The sequence below is a fragment of the Phoca vitulina genome, unplaced genomic scaffold (assembly GCF_004348235.1).
Source record: "Phoca vitulina isolate PV1807 unplaced genomic scaffold, GSC_HSeal_1.0 scaffold20, whole genome shotgun sequence".
Classification (NCBI taxonomy): domain Eukaryota; kingdom Metazoa; phylum Chordata; class Mammalia; order Carnivora; family Phocidae; genus Phoca; species Phoca vitulina.
Genome location: NW_022589723.1, coordinates 29,526,096 through 29,540,456, shown reverse-complemented (window position 1 = coordinate 29,540,456; position 14,361 = coordinate 29,526,096). Strand labels below are relative to the sequence as shown.

Below are 14,361 nucleotides of genomic sequence, written 5' to 3'. Positions count from 1 at the left end.
TGAACTATAGTATCTTTGGAGCATCAGATCTAGTGACAGTTACCTCAAAACTAAAAATATTCTTAGGCAACATGTCCTCAGAACTGTATGTATATCCCTCTCAGAGTATCAGTGAATATAAGGTAAGAAAAGACCAATTCCATATTACAGTGTCAAGTTATTCCTTCATAATTCTGTTAAGTAAAGAGCTTGAATCACAAGCACTATACACATACACACACACACAACTTAGCAACAAGCCTAACAGTTAGCTTTCAGTTTTAACCTATATAAAGAAAGCATTCCGCTTTTTAAAATATAAGTCATTAAATATTATCCTCAGCAATTCTCAAAATGGCAGAATTCACTAGATCCACACTGTCTAATATGGTAGCCACTTACTACATGTGGATATATAAAGTTAAATTAACTAAACTTACATAAAATTAAAAACTCAGTTCCTCGGCCATTGCTAGCCACTTTTCAACTGCTCTGCATAAGACTAGGGGCTACCATATAGGACAGTGCAGATTATACAACACTTTCTTCACTTCAGGAAGTTCTTTTACACAGTGCACTTCTAGAGGATATGCAGAAGAGTCTAAAGTTAAGTAAAACACATATATAATCACAGTTTTGAAACTGTGGTTTCCACTACAGACTAAAGCCCAAATTTGAAGAACAGAAAAATGAACCCAAGTAATGTTTTTCAACACAGGAGGAGGACTGCAAGGCAGACTTTTCAGTGGGACCAAGCGGAAGTATAGACAAGGAACTCTGACATCTTTTACCTGATGAAGTGGTCAATGGAAATAAAAGATCTGATAACTGCATAAATGCATGTACATTCTTGAATACCCTCTTTTCCCTTTGACTTAGTTCTGACACATTTATTTGGGATTGAGATGTAGTCTTTTCTTAGAGAAAACTGTAAGTGGCAGAAAAAATATTCTGGTAGCTACCCACTTCTCTGACAAAAAAATCAAGTCAATTAAGATCTTCACTATGACATCACCACACTAAAGAGTGACATTACATAATTATTGTGGGAATCTCCTACTTGTTAATTATGACAATTTCAGACAAAAATATTTTGGGTCTGTGTATCTGTACCTCTGTCTCTAATCCTAGATAGGGCTCCTGCTGCTCTATTTCAGATTACAAGAAGGGAAGAAGCACTTTGAAAAAGAGAGGAGCCAAAAGATAACAAGCCAAAAAGTACTTTAATTCAAAGTGTTTCAACGAGTGTAGATTTTAAAGAAATCCATCCTTCTTCCCTTATCAGCTTTGTAATCTACTGTCAACAAGACATGCATAAAGACTTTGGTTAACAAAAACTATACAAGTGTTTTATTCAAAGCACTTAGGCTATTTCCTCTCAATATATGATTTAAAAATATTCTATTGCCTTTAAGTTTGCTAAGGGACTCCTCCTTTTGGTATGTTCTCACAATAGTTTTTAAGGTCAACTGTCAAAATAAATTAGATGGCACCTGACGATCAGGGGTGATTTATACAAATTTCACTAGAGTCAGCAGTCATTCCAGGGCCATGCTTCTATCCACTGCATCACTATTTGGATTTCTGTTTATTGCTTCAACTTTGGGTTCAGTGAATTTTATCTGAATAACCTATCTGGCTATAGCAAAAAAATTCTATTCACGTAAGTTGTGAATAGAATTTCTTTCTTTATGATGACAAATTTCTTTATGATGACATAATTTCTTTCTGATGACATAATTACTTTCTGATGACAAAGCATTTCACAATCTATTGTAATTTCAAGTGACACATACAGCCCCTAACAAAAGAGGAAAAGACGAAACTAGGATCTTGTGCTATCCTATAGAAGCAGTGGACAGTAATATAATAAAACCTAATTTCCCTTAAAAATAATGCATAAATTTTAGTGCTTCTGAGACCTCATAAAACATGCCTGACAAGGATTTTCTAAAATCATAAGTAACTCTATAATGATTTTCTATCATTTTATGCCCTTTCCTTACACCTCCAAAATTTCCCTTGCAAATCAACTGACTACAGCTTATAAATTGGTGGGTAATAACTTTAAAAAAAAAAAAAAGGCTCTTGGACTCTTGGCTATGATTTATGATAAATATTAAATGAAATAAATGCTAAGCTATGACCATTAACTATGGGCACAGTTTCAGATATCCAAAGTTTACTTTATTAACACATCAATCACACTAAAATCATGACGAAGTTATGGAACTCAATAACAAAACTCCCACTCAAAAATTTGCAAAGACCCCTCAACCCTATTCTATACCCTTCCTTTCCCAAGGCCTATTACTTACTTTTCCAAGTTCTGTAAGTGTTCTCTGACTTTCTGTACCAGTCCCAGCTTGGTGTCATTAACCACAAAATCATCACAGCGATAACTGCAAGAAAAATATTAATCAATGTGTGCAAAGAGCTTGAGGAAACCACATAATGAAATCACTAAAAGGCCTGGCTGCTGCCAAGATGACCACTTGGCTCTGCAGGCAGTTACTGCTGGTGGTAAGTTTAAAGAGGACTTGGAATCCACAATGGAATGTCTTTTAAGAGCCTTTTTAAAAAGCCACGTAGGCAATGAACACTAGCTTCTTTTCACATTTTTACTCAAAAGCTCTTCAATTCCTCCTTCAAAAACAAAATAAGCTGCTACATGTGTTACATTCTTTTTAGTGGTGCACAATACATGGAAAATAAAAAGCACCAAGTCAATTCACATAGCATTAAGCCCAAAGCTGTCAGGTAATGCGTCCCAACTCAAAATAATAAGGAATTTGGGGGGGAGAAGAGATTTATTATTTTTTTATTAACATATAATGTATTATTTGTTTCAGGGGTACAGGTCTGTGATTCCTCAGTCTTACACAATTCACAGCGCTCACCATAGCACATACCCTCCCCAATGTCCATCACCCAGCCACCCCATCCCTCCCACCCCCTACCACTCCAGCAACCCTCAGTTTGTTTCCTGAGATTAAGAGTCTCTTATGGTTTGTCTCCCTCTCTGGTTTCATCTTGTTTCATTTTTCCCTCCCTTCCCCTATGATCCTCTGTCTTGTTTCTCAAATTCCTCATATCAGTGAGATCATATAATTGTCTTTCTGGGAGAAGAAATTTAAATGAAGAGCAGGGAAAAGGTAATTAACCTATAGGGACAGTTAAATTTAAAGAAAAAAAAACTAAAAATAAAGCTATACATTTAAAACAATTTAATTAAAATAAATTGAATTCAGATGGTTGAGAAGAATAATCTTCATTCAGAGGTGCTAGAAAACTAAAGTATAAAACAGTGGCTACATCTTTTAGGAAACTGATAATTGCTTTGAAGAAAGATATTTTAAGGTGTTCTTTAAAATTGATATTGTGTGTGTGTGTGTGTGTATTTTAGCAAGTCAATAAGCAAATAAAGGAATTCACACGTAATAAACTTCACCTTCTACATTAGCATTCAATTTTTTCCTGGAATAAGGCCAATTTTAACAAAAACAACTTACAAGCTAGTACCAATATATTCTTTTGAATAGCGGCTTTGTATAAAACCACTTATTATAACTACCAAAGAATAATAACAGTAATGCTGCCACTCAGCAAATAAAACTTTGAATGCAGAGCAATTAGTAAAAATTAGGTCATCTCTAGCAGAATCCAAAAAACATTAGAAGAAAATGGGGGAAAGTAATGGGGGAAAAAAAAAGATTACACAGAGAAGCATGTATCCTAAGGTCTTTTATTTACAGAAGTTAAAATTTCAAGTGAATGCTTTTGAAAACTTTACCTAAAACAGTAATATATATGTAATTAGTTAATGCCCCTCCCCCATTAGCTGAGTACCTATGCTATCAATCAAGAGTCTCTAAAGTATTCTCCAAGTTTCCTGACATTTTCACAAATAGCAAAAGCTACCTTTTACGTCCTGGACTGTTTCTCTATCATCAAAGTACCAGCAATGGCAGGAGAAAATTCTTTATCAGTTTTATGATAAATATGTAAAATATTAAATTAGTGAAAAGGTTTAATTCCTTGCTTCTTCTCAGCATAATGCTAAGAGAGTAAGGTCTACTCTGTAAATTTAGACTTAAGGCACCTGGTTCCTCCAAGAAGCTTAAGCATTCACTGATTATGCTGCTACTCTAATTCCTCCTAACATTTTCATTTTATGTTTGCATATATTTATGCATGTATTACAGATAAAACAAGACTCAGTATTCAAAACAAAAACAAGGCTAAATGCTAGTGTTCATCTGGGGAATGAAGTCTAAGAGCAAATTTATCTCACCTTTCATCTATTTACAGTATGCCATAATCTCTAATTGAAAAGTGAACCCCTGAACCTCCATAAAAAAGTTGTTGCTTTGTTTAAACAAATTGTTTCCAGTTAAATTAAATAACTGTTTTTTTTCTTATTAAAGTAATTCTTTTTGGAGCACCTGGGTGGCTCAGTTGGTTAAGCGTCTGACTCCTGATTTCGGCTTAGGTCACGATCTGAGGGTTGTGAGATCGAGCCCCTCCTCGGGCTCTGAGCTGGGCGTGGAGCCTGCTTGAGGTTCTCTCCCTCTCCCTCTGCCCTGCCCCACTGCTCTCTCTCTCTAAAAAAAAAATTTTTTAAATAAATAAAGTAATTCTTTTTGGTGTGATATGGATTTAGCCTAGGATATAAAACATTTGTTAAAGTAACATTTTTCATATATTGAGTATAGATTTATTTATGGTTTTGCTCCATTCTAAACTAATCTGGCTTGACTGGATCTAGTTGCTTCATCTCTCTGAACTTACATCATTAAAGTAAATAAGTTGCTCTAGACTCTAGAGCTGTGCTAATGTGGTTGATGCCACTTAAGAATTGAATTTTAATTTTTAAAAAATTCTAATTGATACAAAATTTCACTTAACAACTAAAACAGTAAAAAATAAATTTCCACTAAACACAGTTTTATGGTTTTGGCAAAACTATACTTCACTTTTATTATTACATCACCTAAGATGTATTGCAGTGCACATGATGGGTGCATGTGTCATTTCTAGTATTACATAAGCATATCACCAATCTAGTTTATGTCAACAGATGGTTATTTTTCTATGCAACAATGTAGCACTACCATGTGTTTATCTGAATATTTTATGCAGACAGCAGAGTTACAGTGGTAACTATGTAAATAGTAATTGGTAGTTAAGCTGCAACGCTTATTTTAATTATAATGCAAATTATTTTTCTGGCTTAAAAATTAAGAATGAGGGGCACCTGGGTGGCTCAGTCATTAAGCGTCTGCCTTCGGCTCAGGTCATGATCCCAGGGTCCTGGGATCGAGCCCCGCATCGGGCTCCCTGCTCTGTAGGAAGCCTGCTTCTCCCTCTCCCACTTCCCCTTTTTGTGTTCCCTCTCTCGCTGTGTCTCTCTGTCAAATAAATAAATAAAACCTTTAAAAAAAAAAATTAAGAATGAAAAAAATTTTAACTTTCAAATGAAGGCACACTAATGAGGCAGTATCAAGTGGAGAAGGTATGTCACAAATTTTACAAAGGATGGCAATACAATTTGCTATGGCAGAGAAAAATGAGTAAGTTGTATAAAAGAAGTTTTAAGGCGTGACTGGGTGGCTCAGTTGATTAAGTGTCTGCCTTCAGCTCCGGTCATGATCTCAAGGTCCTGGGATCTAGCCCTACATCAGGCTCCCTGCTCAGCGGGGAGTCTGCTTCTCCCTCTTCCCCTCCCCCGGGCTTGTGCGCTCTGTGTGTCAAATAAATGAATAAATTAAAAAATAAATAAATAAAAGAAGTTTTAAGATAATACCAAGAGTCATCTTCAGCAAATGCATATTCATTTAATAAGAAGTTGCCTCTCAACAGTCAAAAAATAAAGCAGCTAATGAAATTAGAATTAAACATATAACAAAAAAAAATGTCCGTGATTATTAAATAGGATCTGAGCTTATAATTTTGGCCAACCATAAAATGGCTGGGATTCTTGCTCAACAAAGAGAACCATTTTTAGATGGAAAGATAAAAAATTTAATTATCATTTCAGTTAAGGGAATTAGGTTTTAAAATTTGAGGAAACGATTAAAACAAAACGTGAAATGTCTTAAATTGACCCACCAAGTGAGTGTCAGTGAATAAAAGACTTTTCTAACAATATTAAAGATCAATCTATTCAACATTTGAAAAATTGCAAGTACTTTTATTTTTAGCTTTAAATGAGCTTCACAAGAGATACTGACTAATTAACATTCTGGGTATGTTTTGTCTCAAACAACTTCTAAATTTACAAAGAAATGTCTTCATCTAATCAATCTCAAGTTGTAGATACTATATTTTTTAATCTTTTACATCTGTCACTTTCAGCTAGATAGGAAAAAGTTTCTGTCAAGACAGACAATGGGGGAGCCTGGGTGGATCAGTCAGTTAAGTGTCTGCCTTCAGTTAAGCATCTGCCTTTGGCTCAGGTCATGGTCCCAGGGTCCTGGGACTGAGCCTTGCATCAGGCTCCCTGCTCAGCGGAAAGCCTGCTTCTTCCTCTCCCCTACTTGTGCGTGCTCTCTCTAAATAAATAAATAAAATCCTAAAAAAAAAAAAAAAAAAAAAAAAAGACAGACAATGGGCTAGCTATGTGAGATCCAAAATCTGGATTTACTAGATTTCCCTTATTATTATATTTATTTCGCTGTGTGATACATATCGAAAATATCTGTGTTCTGAAATGGACTGTATCATGGATGAAGTTATTAAAATTGTTCAGTATATATGTACAAATGCTATGAATCATCACCAGTTTATGAAACTGTTATAAAAAAATAGAAGATAATGAATTTAATGACCATAATAATTCATGATAATGAATTAAATGATCTTTAATATTGTTAGAAAAGTTCTTTGCCAATATTCACTGCTTCAGTTTGAGTCATGAAAGAGTTTACAAAGATTTACTGTACTATTTATTCTAATTCAAAAAAAATTTTTTTTTTAAAGACTTATTTTAGAGAGAGAGACAACACACATGTGCATGGGGGTAGGGGGAGAGGAAGAAAGAAAATCCTTGAGCAGACTCCCCACTGAGCATGGAGCCTGACATGGGGCTGGATCCCAGGACCCTGAGATCACGACCTGAGCCAAAATCATGAGCCAAAATCAAGAGTCGGCTGCTCAACCAACTGAGCCACCCAGGCACCCCTCTTTTTTTTTTTCTTTTTTTTTAAAGATTTTAAGTAATCTCTACATCCAACATGGGGCTCAAAACTCACGACCCCAAGATCAAGAGTTGCACACTCCACTGAATGCGCCAGCCAGGCACCCCTCTAATTCAAGATTTTCTTGAAATGAAGAAACACCTGCCGGGGCGCCTGGGTGGCTCAGTCGTTAAGCGTCTGCCTTCGGCTCAGGTCATGATCCCGGGGTCCTGGGATCGAGCCCCGCATCGGGCTCCCTGCTCAGCAGGAACCTGCTTCTCCCTCTCCCACTCCCCCTGCTTGTGTTCCCTCTCTTGCTGTCTCTCTGTCAAATAAATAAAATCTTTAAAAATAATAATAATAATAATAAAATAAATAAATAAATAAATAAAAGAAGGAACACCTGCCAATATTCAACAAATAGAAAACACCCAAATATGATTTACATTTTTTTCCTGTATCACAGGGCACATGAATGAGCTCAATTTAAAGATCCAAGGAAAGAAAATGCTTATTTGTGACCTGGCTAGACAGGTACAAGAACGTAAGTTAAAATTTAAACTTTTCATGATACAAGTCAATAATGATTTTACACATTTTTCAACATGAATAAATATGCAGACAATTTTAATTGTAATAGCATTATGTAAATTGGCTTTAAAATCTGTGAGAAAATTGGGGTGCCTGGGTGGCTCAGTCGTTAAGCGTCTGCCTTCGGCTCAGGTCATGATCCCTGGGTCCTGGGATCGAGCCCCGCATCGGGCTCCCTGCTCGGTGGGAAGCCTGCTTCTCCCTCTCCCACTCCCCCTGCTTGTGTTCCCTCTCTCGCTGTGTCTCTCTCTGTCAAATAAATAAATAAAATCTTTAAAAATAAAATAAAATAATAAAATCTGTGAGAAAATTGAAGGGCATGTTGTTGATATGGATACATTTAAGAGTCGATTTTCAGTTTACATAGTGCCCCTTTGAATTCAATGTTGATAATACTGAATTGTTACAAGAGTTAGTAGATTTACTTAGATGTAGTTTTGAAACTGATATGCTTTTGTTTCAGAGTCAAATCAGTTGTTCTAAAAAGATGAGTCAGTTTTGTCAATACAGATGCAAATATTAAAGAAAAATGGTTTTTCTGTACTTCATTCATTCATTGGAAAACTTCTAATAGTTTTTAGAATCTACTTTTTTTTTTAAAGATTTTATTTATTTATTTGACAGAGAGAGAGAGAGAGAGAGAGCAGGAACACAAGCAGGAGGAGTGGGAGAGGGAGAAGCAGGCTTCCCGAGGAGCAGGGAGCCCGATGCAGGGCTCGATCCCAGGACCCTGGGATCATGACCTGAGCCGAAGGCAGGCGCTTAACGACTAAGCCACCCAGGCGCCCCATAGAATCTACTTTTTTAACTGCAATTTTTATGAATCTCAATAGAAGTCAAGCATTTCTTTTTTTTTTTTCCCCAAGCTTTCTGATTTTTTTTTTATTACTCAAAAAAGCTTCATTTTTTTATTTAGCTTTCTGACTCTGTGCTTGGGCCTTCAACACTTTCACAATGATTTTCTGCTCCTCAATAAGGAAAGCACGCTTGATCCTGTCACGAACACACTTAGCACACATGGAACACCATAGGCCCTGCTAATGTGTTTTTTCATTTTGGACAACCTCATAAGGACTTTAGGTCTCACAGCACGAACTCCTCGAAGTCGGCCTAGGCACACGCCACATGCAGATTTTGGTACTTTCCCAACCTTCTTGGTATAAAGGTAAACGATTCTATTACCAGGGGTTCGGGACAGCCTAGTTTTGTTAGAGGCTGTATTGTAGGACAGCCTACGACGGTAGGTCAAACGCTGGACCATTCTGAATGCCTATGGACGCCGTCCCCCGAAGAGCAAGTCAAGCATTTCTAATGAAAGTTTAGTATCTGAATGGAGATGTGCTGTAGGTGTAAAATATACACTGGGTTTTATGTAATAAAAAAAAAAAAAAAAAAAAAGAACACAAACTATCTCTAATAATTTTATGTTGATTACATGTTGACATGATAGTATTTGAATAGATGGGTTAAACAAAATATACAATTAAAATTAATTCACCTGTTTCTTTTTGCCTTTTTAATGTGATTATTAGAAAATTTAAAATTACACATATGACATATTATTTCTGTTGGATAGCACTGGCAATCTAAAGGGTACCTAGGACATTACCTGCTCTAATATTCTATAATAACCCAATATCATAAAGGGGTAACAAATTTAACTTTACTGAGCTATAAGAAATCAATTTTGTTTTGGCTGGGTTAGTTTTCACCGATTTAAAAAAATTTATTAATGTTTTCACAACTGTCCTTATTTCTCAAGAGCCAATTTTAGGTTCTCTTACAGTCACTAAGAAGGACACTTATTTCTAAGATTATAACTTTTATACTCTGAATTTACCACACTATGCAAGTATTATTTGATGATGATGACGTTAAAGGAAAGCACCTACTTCTATGGGCCAAAACTTCTAAGAGTGCCTAGCATGTGGTAGAGATCAATAAATGTTAGTTTCCTTCCTTTGTGTAACGAAGAGCTGCCTCACAGCACGGGCTTCTCTAGCTGCCCACAATACCTTTTGATTTCTTCTTCCTCCCAGGCCAAGAGGTCAAAAGAAAATCAGTAAGAAAAGTCGAATATAAATGAGAATTTAAATGTTGTCTGGCTGCCTTAGTCTTAGCTGAGACACTGCTTTCAAACTGGAAACTATCCCACTAATACTGGTATTAAAAACTCCCAAGGTAAACAGAAGGATTTAAAGTAAACAAGTTCTAAAAATCTCTCCCTGGTTTACAACTGTGTTGAAGCCAATCAGTCAGAATTATACTCACCTCTAATACCTGAAAAAAAAAATACACTCTTTCCCTTCAAGAAGATTGTGTCAGAATAAGATTAGTACAAAAAAGTACTTAACTTGCAGGCTAGGTTTCCAAAGCTTGTAGATTAGTCCTCTGAAACTTGGAATGCATTTCCCATTTTGAAATAAATGTTATAAAATATGGTTAAATGTTGTAAGGTGAAAATACACCTGGTTCCCAAAATGTAGTTGAAGTAATATTATAAAGAGTTGTATTCCTCTTTGACTTCTTTCTATACTGCTGTCACTGAGAAATTGTGATAGGAGGAAGCTGGTCAGAGTTCAGATAACCTGATTAGTACTTCACTAGGAGAGGAGGTCCAGGGTTTAGCATCTCATTCACATAGGACTTCATGTGTCGAACAAACAAAAGTCAAGAATTACGTATATTATACAACAAATTTTTACGCTATTAAATTTACACTTAAGAAAGTTTTTGTTTAGGGGTGCCTGGGTGGCTCAGTCGGTTAAGCATCTGCCTTCCGCTCGGGTCATGATCCCAGGGTCCTGGGATCAAGCCCGCATTGGGCTCCCTGTCCGGCAGGGAGTCTGCTTCTCCCTCTGCCCCTCCCCCTGCTTGTGTTCTCTCTCTCTGTCAAATAAACAAACAAAATCTTTAAAAAAAAAAAAAAAAAAAGAAAGTTTTTGTTTAGTGATTTTAGATGATTCTTCAGGTAAAGACGACCTCTACTTCTAACAGGCTACTTGTCAGAAAAGGAAAAGGTTCGCTTTTGTATTTAGAAAAAACAAGGAATTGTTTAAGAAAATCTAAGTAATTTGAACATTAAAGACAAAAAAATAACACTTGAAATCATATTAGTGGTGTCAGACAAAGAAATAGGATATAAAAAGCAAGGTAGGAGGGGAACTGGTATCTTTCTTTACTTTTAAAACCTTGAAACAAACCACACTATCATCTTGGCTATGTGAAGATTAGTCTTAAATCCAAATTCCTTGAGCCAAAAATGATCTTAGTTTTAAATTACTTTAAGCCAATAGTCAATAAAGAAATTAAGCATACAGTATGGAATTTACATGTACACTGATGTTAAGAAAAAAAATTAATTTTACTACCTTGCACTAAAAGAACATACCTCAAGTAGCAGGTAAATTTTCGTAAGAAACAAGTTATTTACACTACTATATAATTAGGGAAGTAAAAAATGGATAAAATCACAGCTTTATTTCACATTCTGCTTACTCTAAAAAAGAACAAAATAAAATTGTCCAATTTCTTGATTACATTGATTCTTTATGTGTATACTTTCAGATTTTAATTTAGTTCTAATTTCTCACATCTAATCATGTCTAATCCTTTCTACTTTTCTGTCTATAATTTCCCCCAAACCCATCTTTTTTCTCCTCCATTTCAACTAACATTCTATTCCATACTTTGGTTATTTCCTTTGGTGTGATCTCCCTCACTCTACCCCCTTATAGAGTGATTTTCAAATCCACAGATATCTATAGCCAAATTAAGGTATAGTATTTGATGGTCCCACAATGTTAGCCTTACTTATATTTTCTTCTCTCTCACCTTTGCCTCCCAATCTTCTCTTTCACTTCTGTATTACCTGCTTTATATATAGATTTAAGCTTTCATCTGGGGTGGTGATCTCAGGGTGGTGAGATCAAGCCTGGCATAGGGCTCCACCCTCTGGATGGAGTAGGCTTGGGATTCTCTCCCTTTCCCTCTGCTCCTCCCCCTGCTCAAGCTTGTGTGCCTGCATGCATGCACACTCTCTCTCTCCCTCAAATAAGTAAAATCTTAAAAAAAATTCCTCACTTGGTCATCCCCAACTGTGCTTTCTTTCCCATTCCCCAAAAATGAAAATTTACAGCATGACTTAATCATTTTCTTATCCTAAAATTTAATGTGGGTTTATTTTTTTTAATTATAACTTTAGAAACACTTCTTTCCTATTTTTTTCCCTGCACTATATATGCCCCCTCTAATTCTAAAATGCAAAACACTAGTCTATTAAGGAGAAATCTTCAAATTAGTTTCATGAGGCACCTAATCAGGTTAAAAAGTGAAACCACAAAACTGAGCATCCACCACCCCCAACATATTTATACATGTTTCTATATAAAATTTCATATATAAGTGCATCTATATGTGTACAGTATAAAAAAAGAAACATCTTAAAAGAATAAGCTAGAGGTGAAATAAACTATTTGAAAATGTCCTGCTATTTAGGACATCTTCACACTATGATTTAACAAATATCTCAAAGTATAATATACACATAGGGTGAGTTTTTTTTTTTTTTAAAGATTTTATTCATTAATTTGACAGAGAGAGAGAACAAGTAGGCAGAGAGGCAGGCAGAGGGAGAGGGAGAAGCAGGCTTCCCGCTGAGCAGGGAGCCCGATGCGGGGCTCGATCCCAGGACCTCGGGATCATGACCTGAGCCGAAGGCAGCGGCTTAACCGACTGAGCCACCCAGGCGCTCCCACATAGGGTGAGTTTTGACATTAATCATAAGAGATATAAATTCATACTTCTTGTAGCTTAAGCTTTTTGTCCAACTTATCAAATCTGACTAGTCTGTGTTTTTATTAGAAAGCCAGTATTTTTATCTTGTCATGTGTTTAATGAGCTCAGAGTACGAAAGCCTGTCAGCCTGCCCTTTTCTTGTTCACCAGTATTTGTGTTCCTATTATTATTATCTTGTAGGGCTTGTTTGGTAAAAATCTTTTGTATTTAAAAAAAAATTTTTTTTTTAAGTAGGGTCCACACCTAGCGTGGAGCCCAACACAGGGCTTGAACTCATGACCCTGAGATCAAGACCTCAGCTGAGATCAAGAGTCAGATGCTTAACTGACTGAGCCACCCAGGCACCACTTTTTAATTTGAGTAGGTTCCACACCCAACATGGGGTTCAAACTCACAACCCGAGATCATGAATCGCATGCTCCACCAACTTAGCTAGCCAGGCCCCCCATTTGGTAAAAATCTTTTAAATAGTGTATCCATTTGATGAGGGTTGACTTGGACAAACTAAGTAATTAATCCATGTAACTAGGCAGACTGCAGTATACTGCAAAATGAACAAGGGTGAGGACTCAACAAGTGAGGCTCTGATTCAGGACATTCTGTGTACAGTTCATGACACATCACCACCTAATCAAAAGACCCACAGGCAACAGGTATATTATTGGCCAAAACTTTTTTTTTTTTTAATAAAAACTATCAGGGGTGTCTGGGTGGCTCAGTTGGTTAAGTGTCTGACTCCTGATTTCAGCTCCGGTCATGATCTCAGGGTCCTGGAATCAAGAACCCCATCAGGCTCCCCGCTCAGCGGGAGCCTGCTTTCTCTCTCTCCCTCTGCCTCTCCCCCTGCTTGTGCTCTTGCCCTCTCTCAAATAAAAATAAAAATAAACTTTTAATAGAAGTTCTATATTTTCTTTCCACCCCTTCAAGTGCATTATTTTGGAGAATGATGGCACTAAAATCTAGGTTCCCAGCACAGAATAGGTGCTCAAAGAATATTTATTTATTGAGTAAGAGCCAACACATCTGCTATTCTGTTTTTTTCGGATGCTGTTCCCATTCTGTTTGCGGGCCGTCATGTAAATTAGACTCTCAAGTAAAAATTTCAAAGGTAAGGGGCGCCTGGGCAGTTGGTTAAGTGCCCGACTCTTGATTTCGGCCCAGGTCATGATCTCAGATTGGTGAGATCAAGCCCCCCATTGGGCTCTGTGCTCAGCAAGGAGTCTGCTTAAGATTCTCTCTCCCCCTTTCCTTCTGCCCCTCCCCCTACTCATGTGCATGCTTTCTCTTGCTCGTTCTCTCAAATAAATCTTTCCAAAAAAATTTTGAAGGTAAAAATGTGGGGGGAGGAAGGACTGTTTATAATACCAAATTTTCTTCACAAAGGATCTACAGCTTTGCTTTGTGTCTTCTTTAATACATTTATTCCTACACCTAGTTTACAGTTTTTATCATTATGTTGAATGTTTGTTTTTCTTGTTTCTTTGGTCATTTCCATTTTTTACTGATGACTGCTAATAAAGAGAAAGCTATTAGTATTTATATATTTATCATATATCACCATTTCAGAACTTTTTATTGACTCTAGTTGTTTTCCACTAAAGTCTCCCTGAACTTCTGTGCATTCTATTATATAATTTGAAAACAAAATTTTTTTTCTTCTTTTCCAATATTTATACGAATTATCTCATTTACTTACTGTCTTATTTCAATGGCTAGAGCTGCCAAAATAATGTTCGAGAATACTGACAGGTAAATGACTATAAAAGGTATTCCTGTCTTGTTTCAGATTTAATGGAAATGGCTTTAGTACATGATG

The 14,361-nt window shown here is 36.3% G+C and overlaps 1 protein-coding gene and 1 pseudogene across 3 annotated transcripts in view; both read right to left on the bottom strand.

Annotated features, from left to right (window-relative positions):
- Positions 1 to 14,361, bottom strand: part of USP3 (ubiquitin specific peptidase 3) — a 107,930-nt gene that overhangs the window by 52,931 nt on the left and 40,638 nt on the right. For all 3 annotated transcript variants that reach the window (XM_032417031.1, XM_032417030.1, XM_032417028.1), the window contains one exon: positions 2,298 to 2,381. In XM_032417031.1, the coding sequence (XP_032272922.1) occupies positions 2,298 to 2,381 (84 nt within the window). The remainder of the gene's footprint in view (positions 1 to 2,297; positions 2,382 to 14,361) is intronic.
- On the bottom strand, positions 8,623 to 9,107 carry LOC116640210 (annotated as a pseudogene).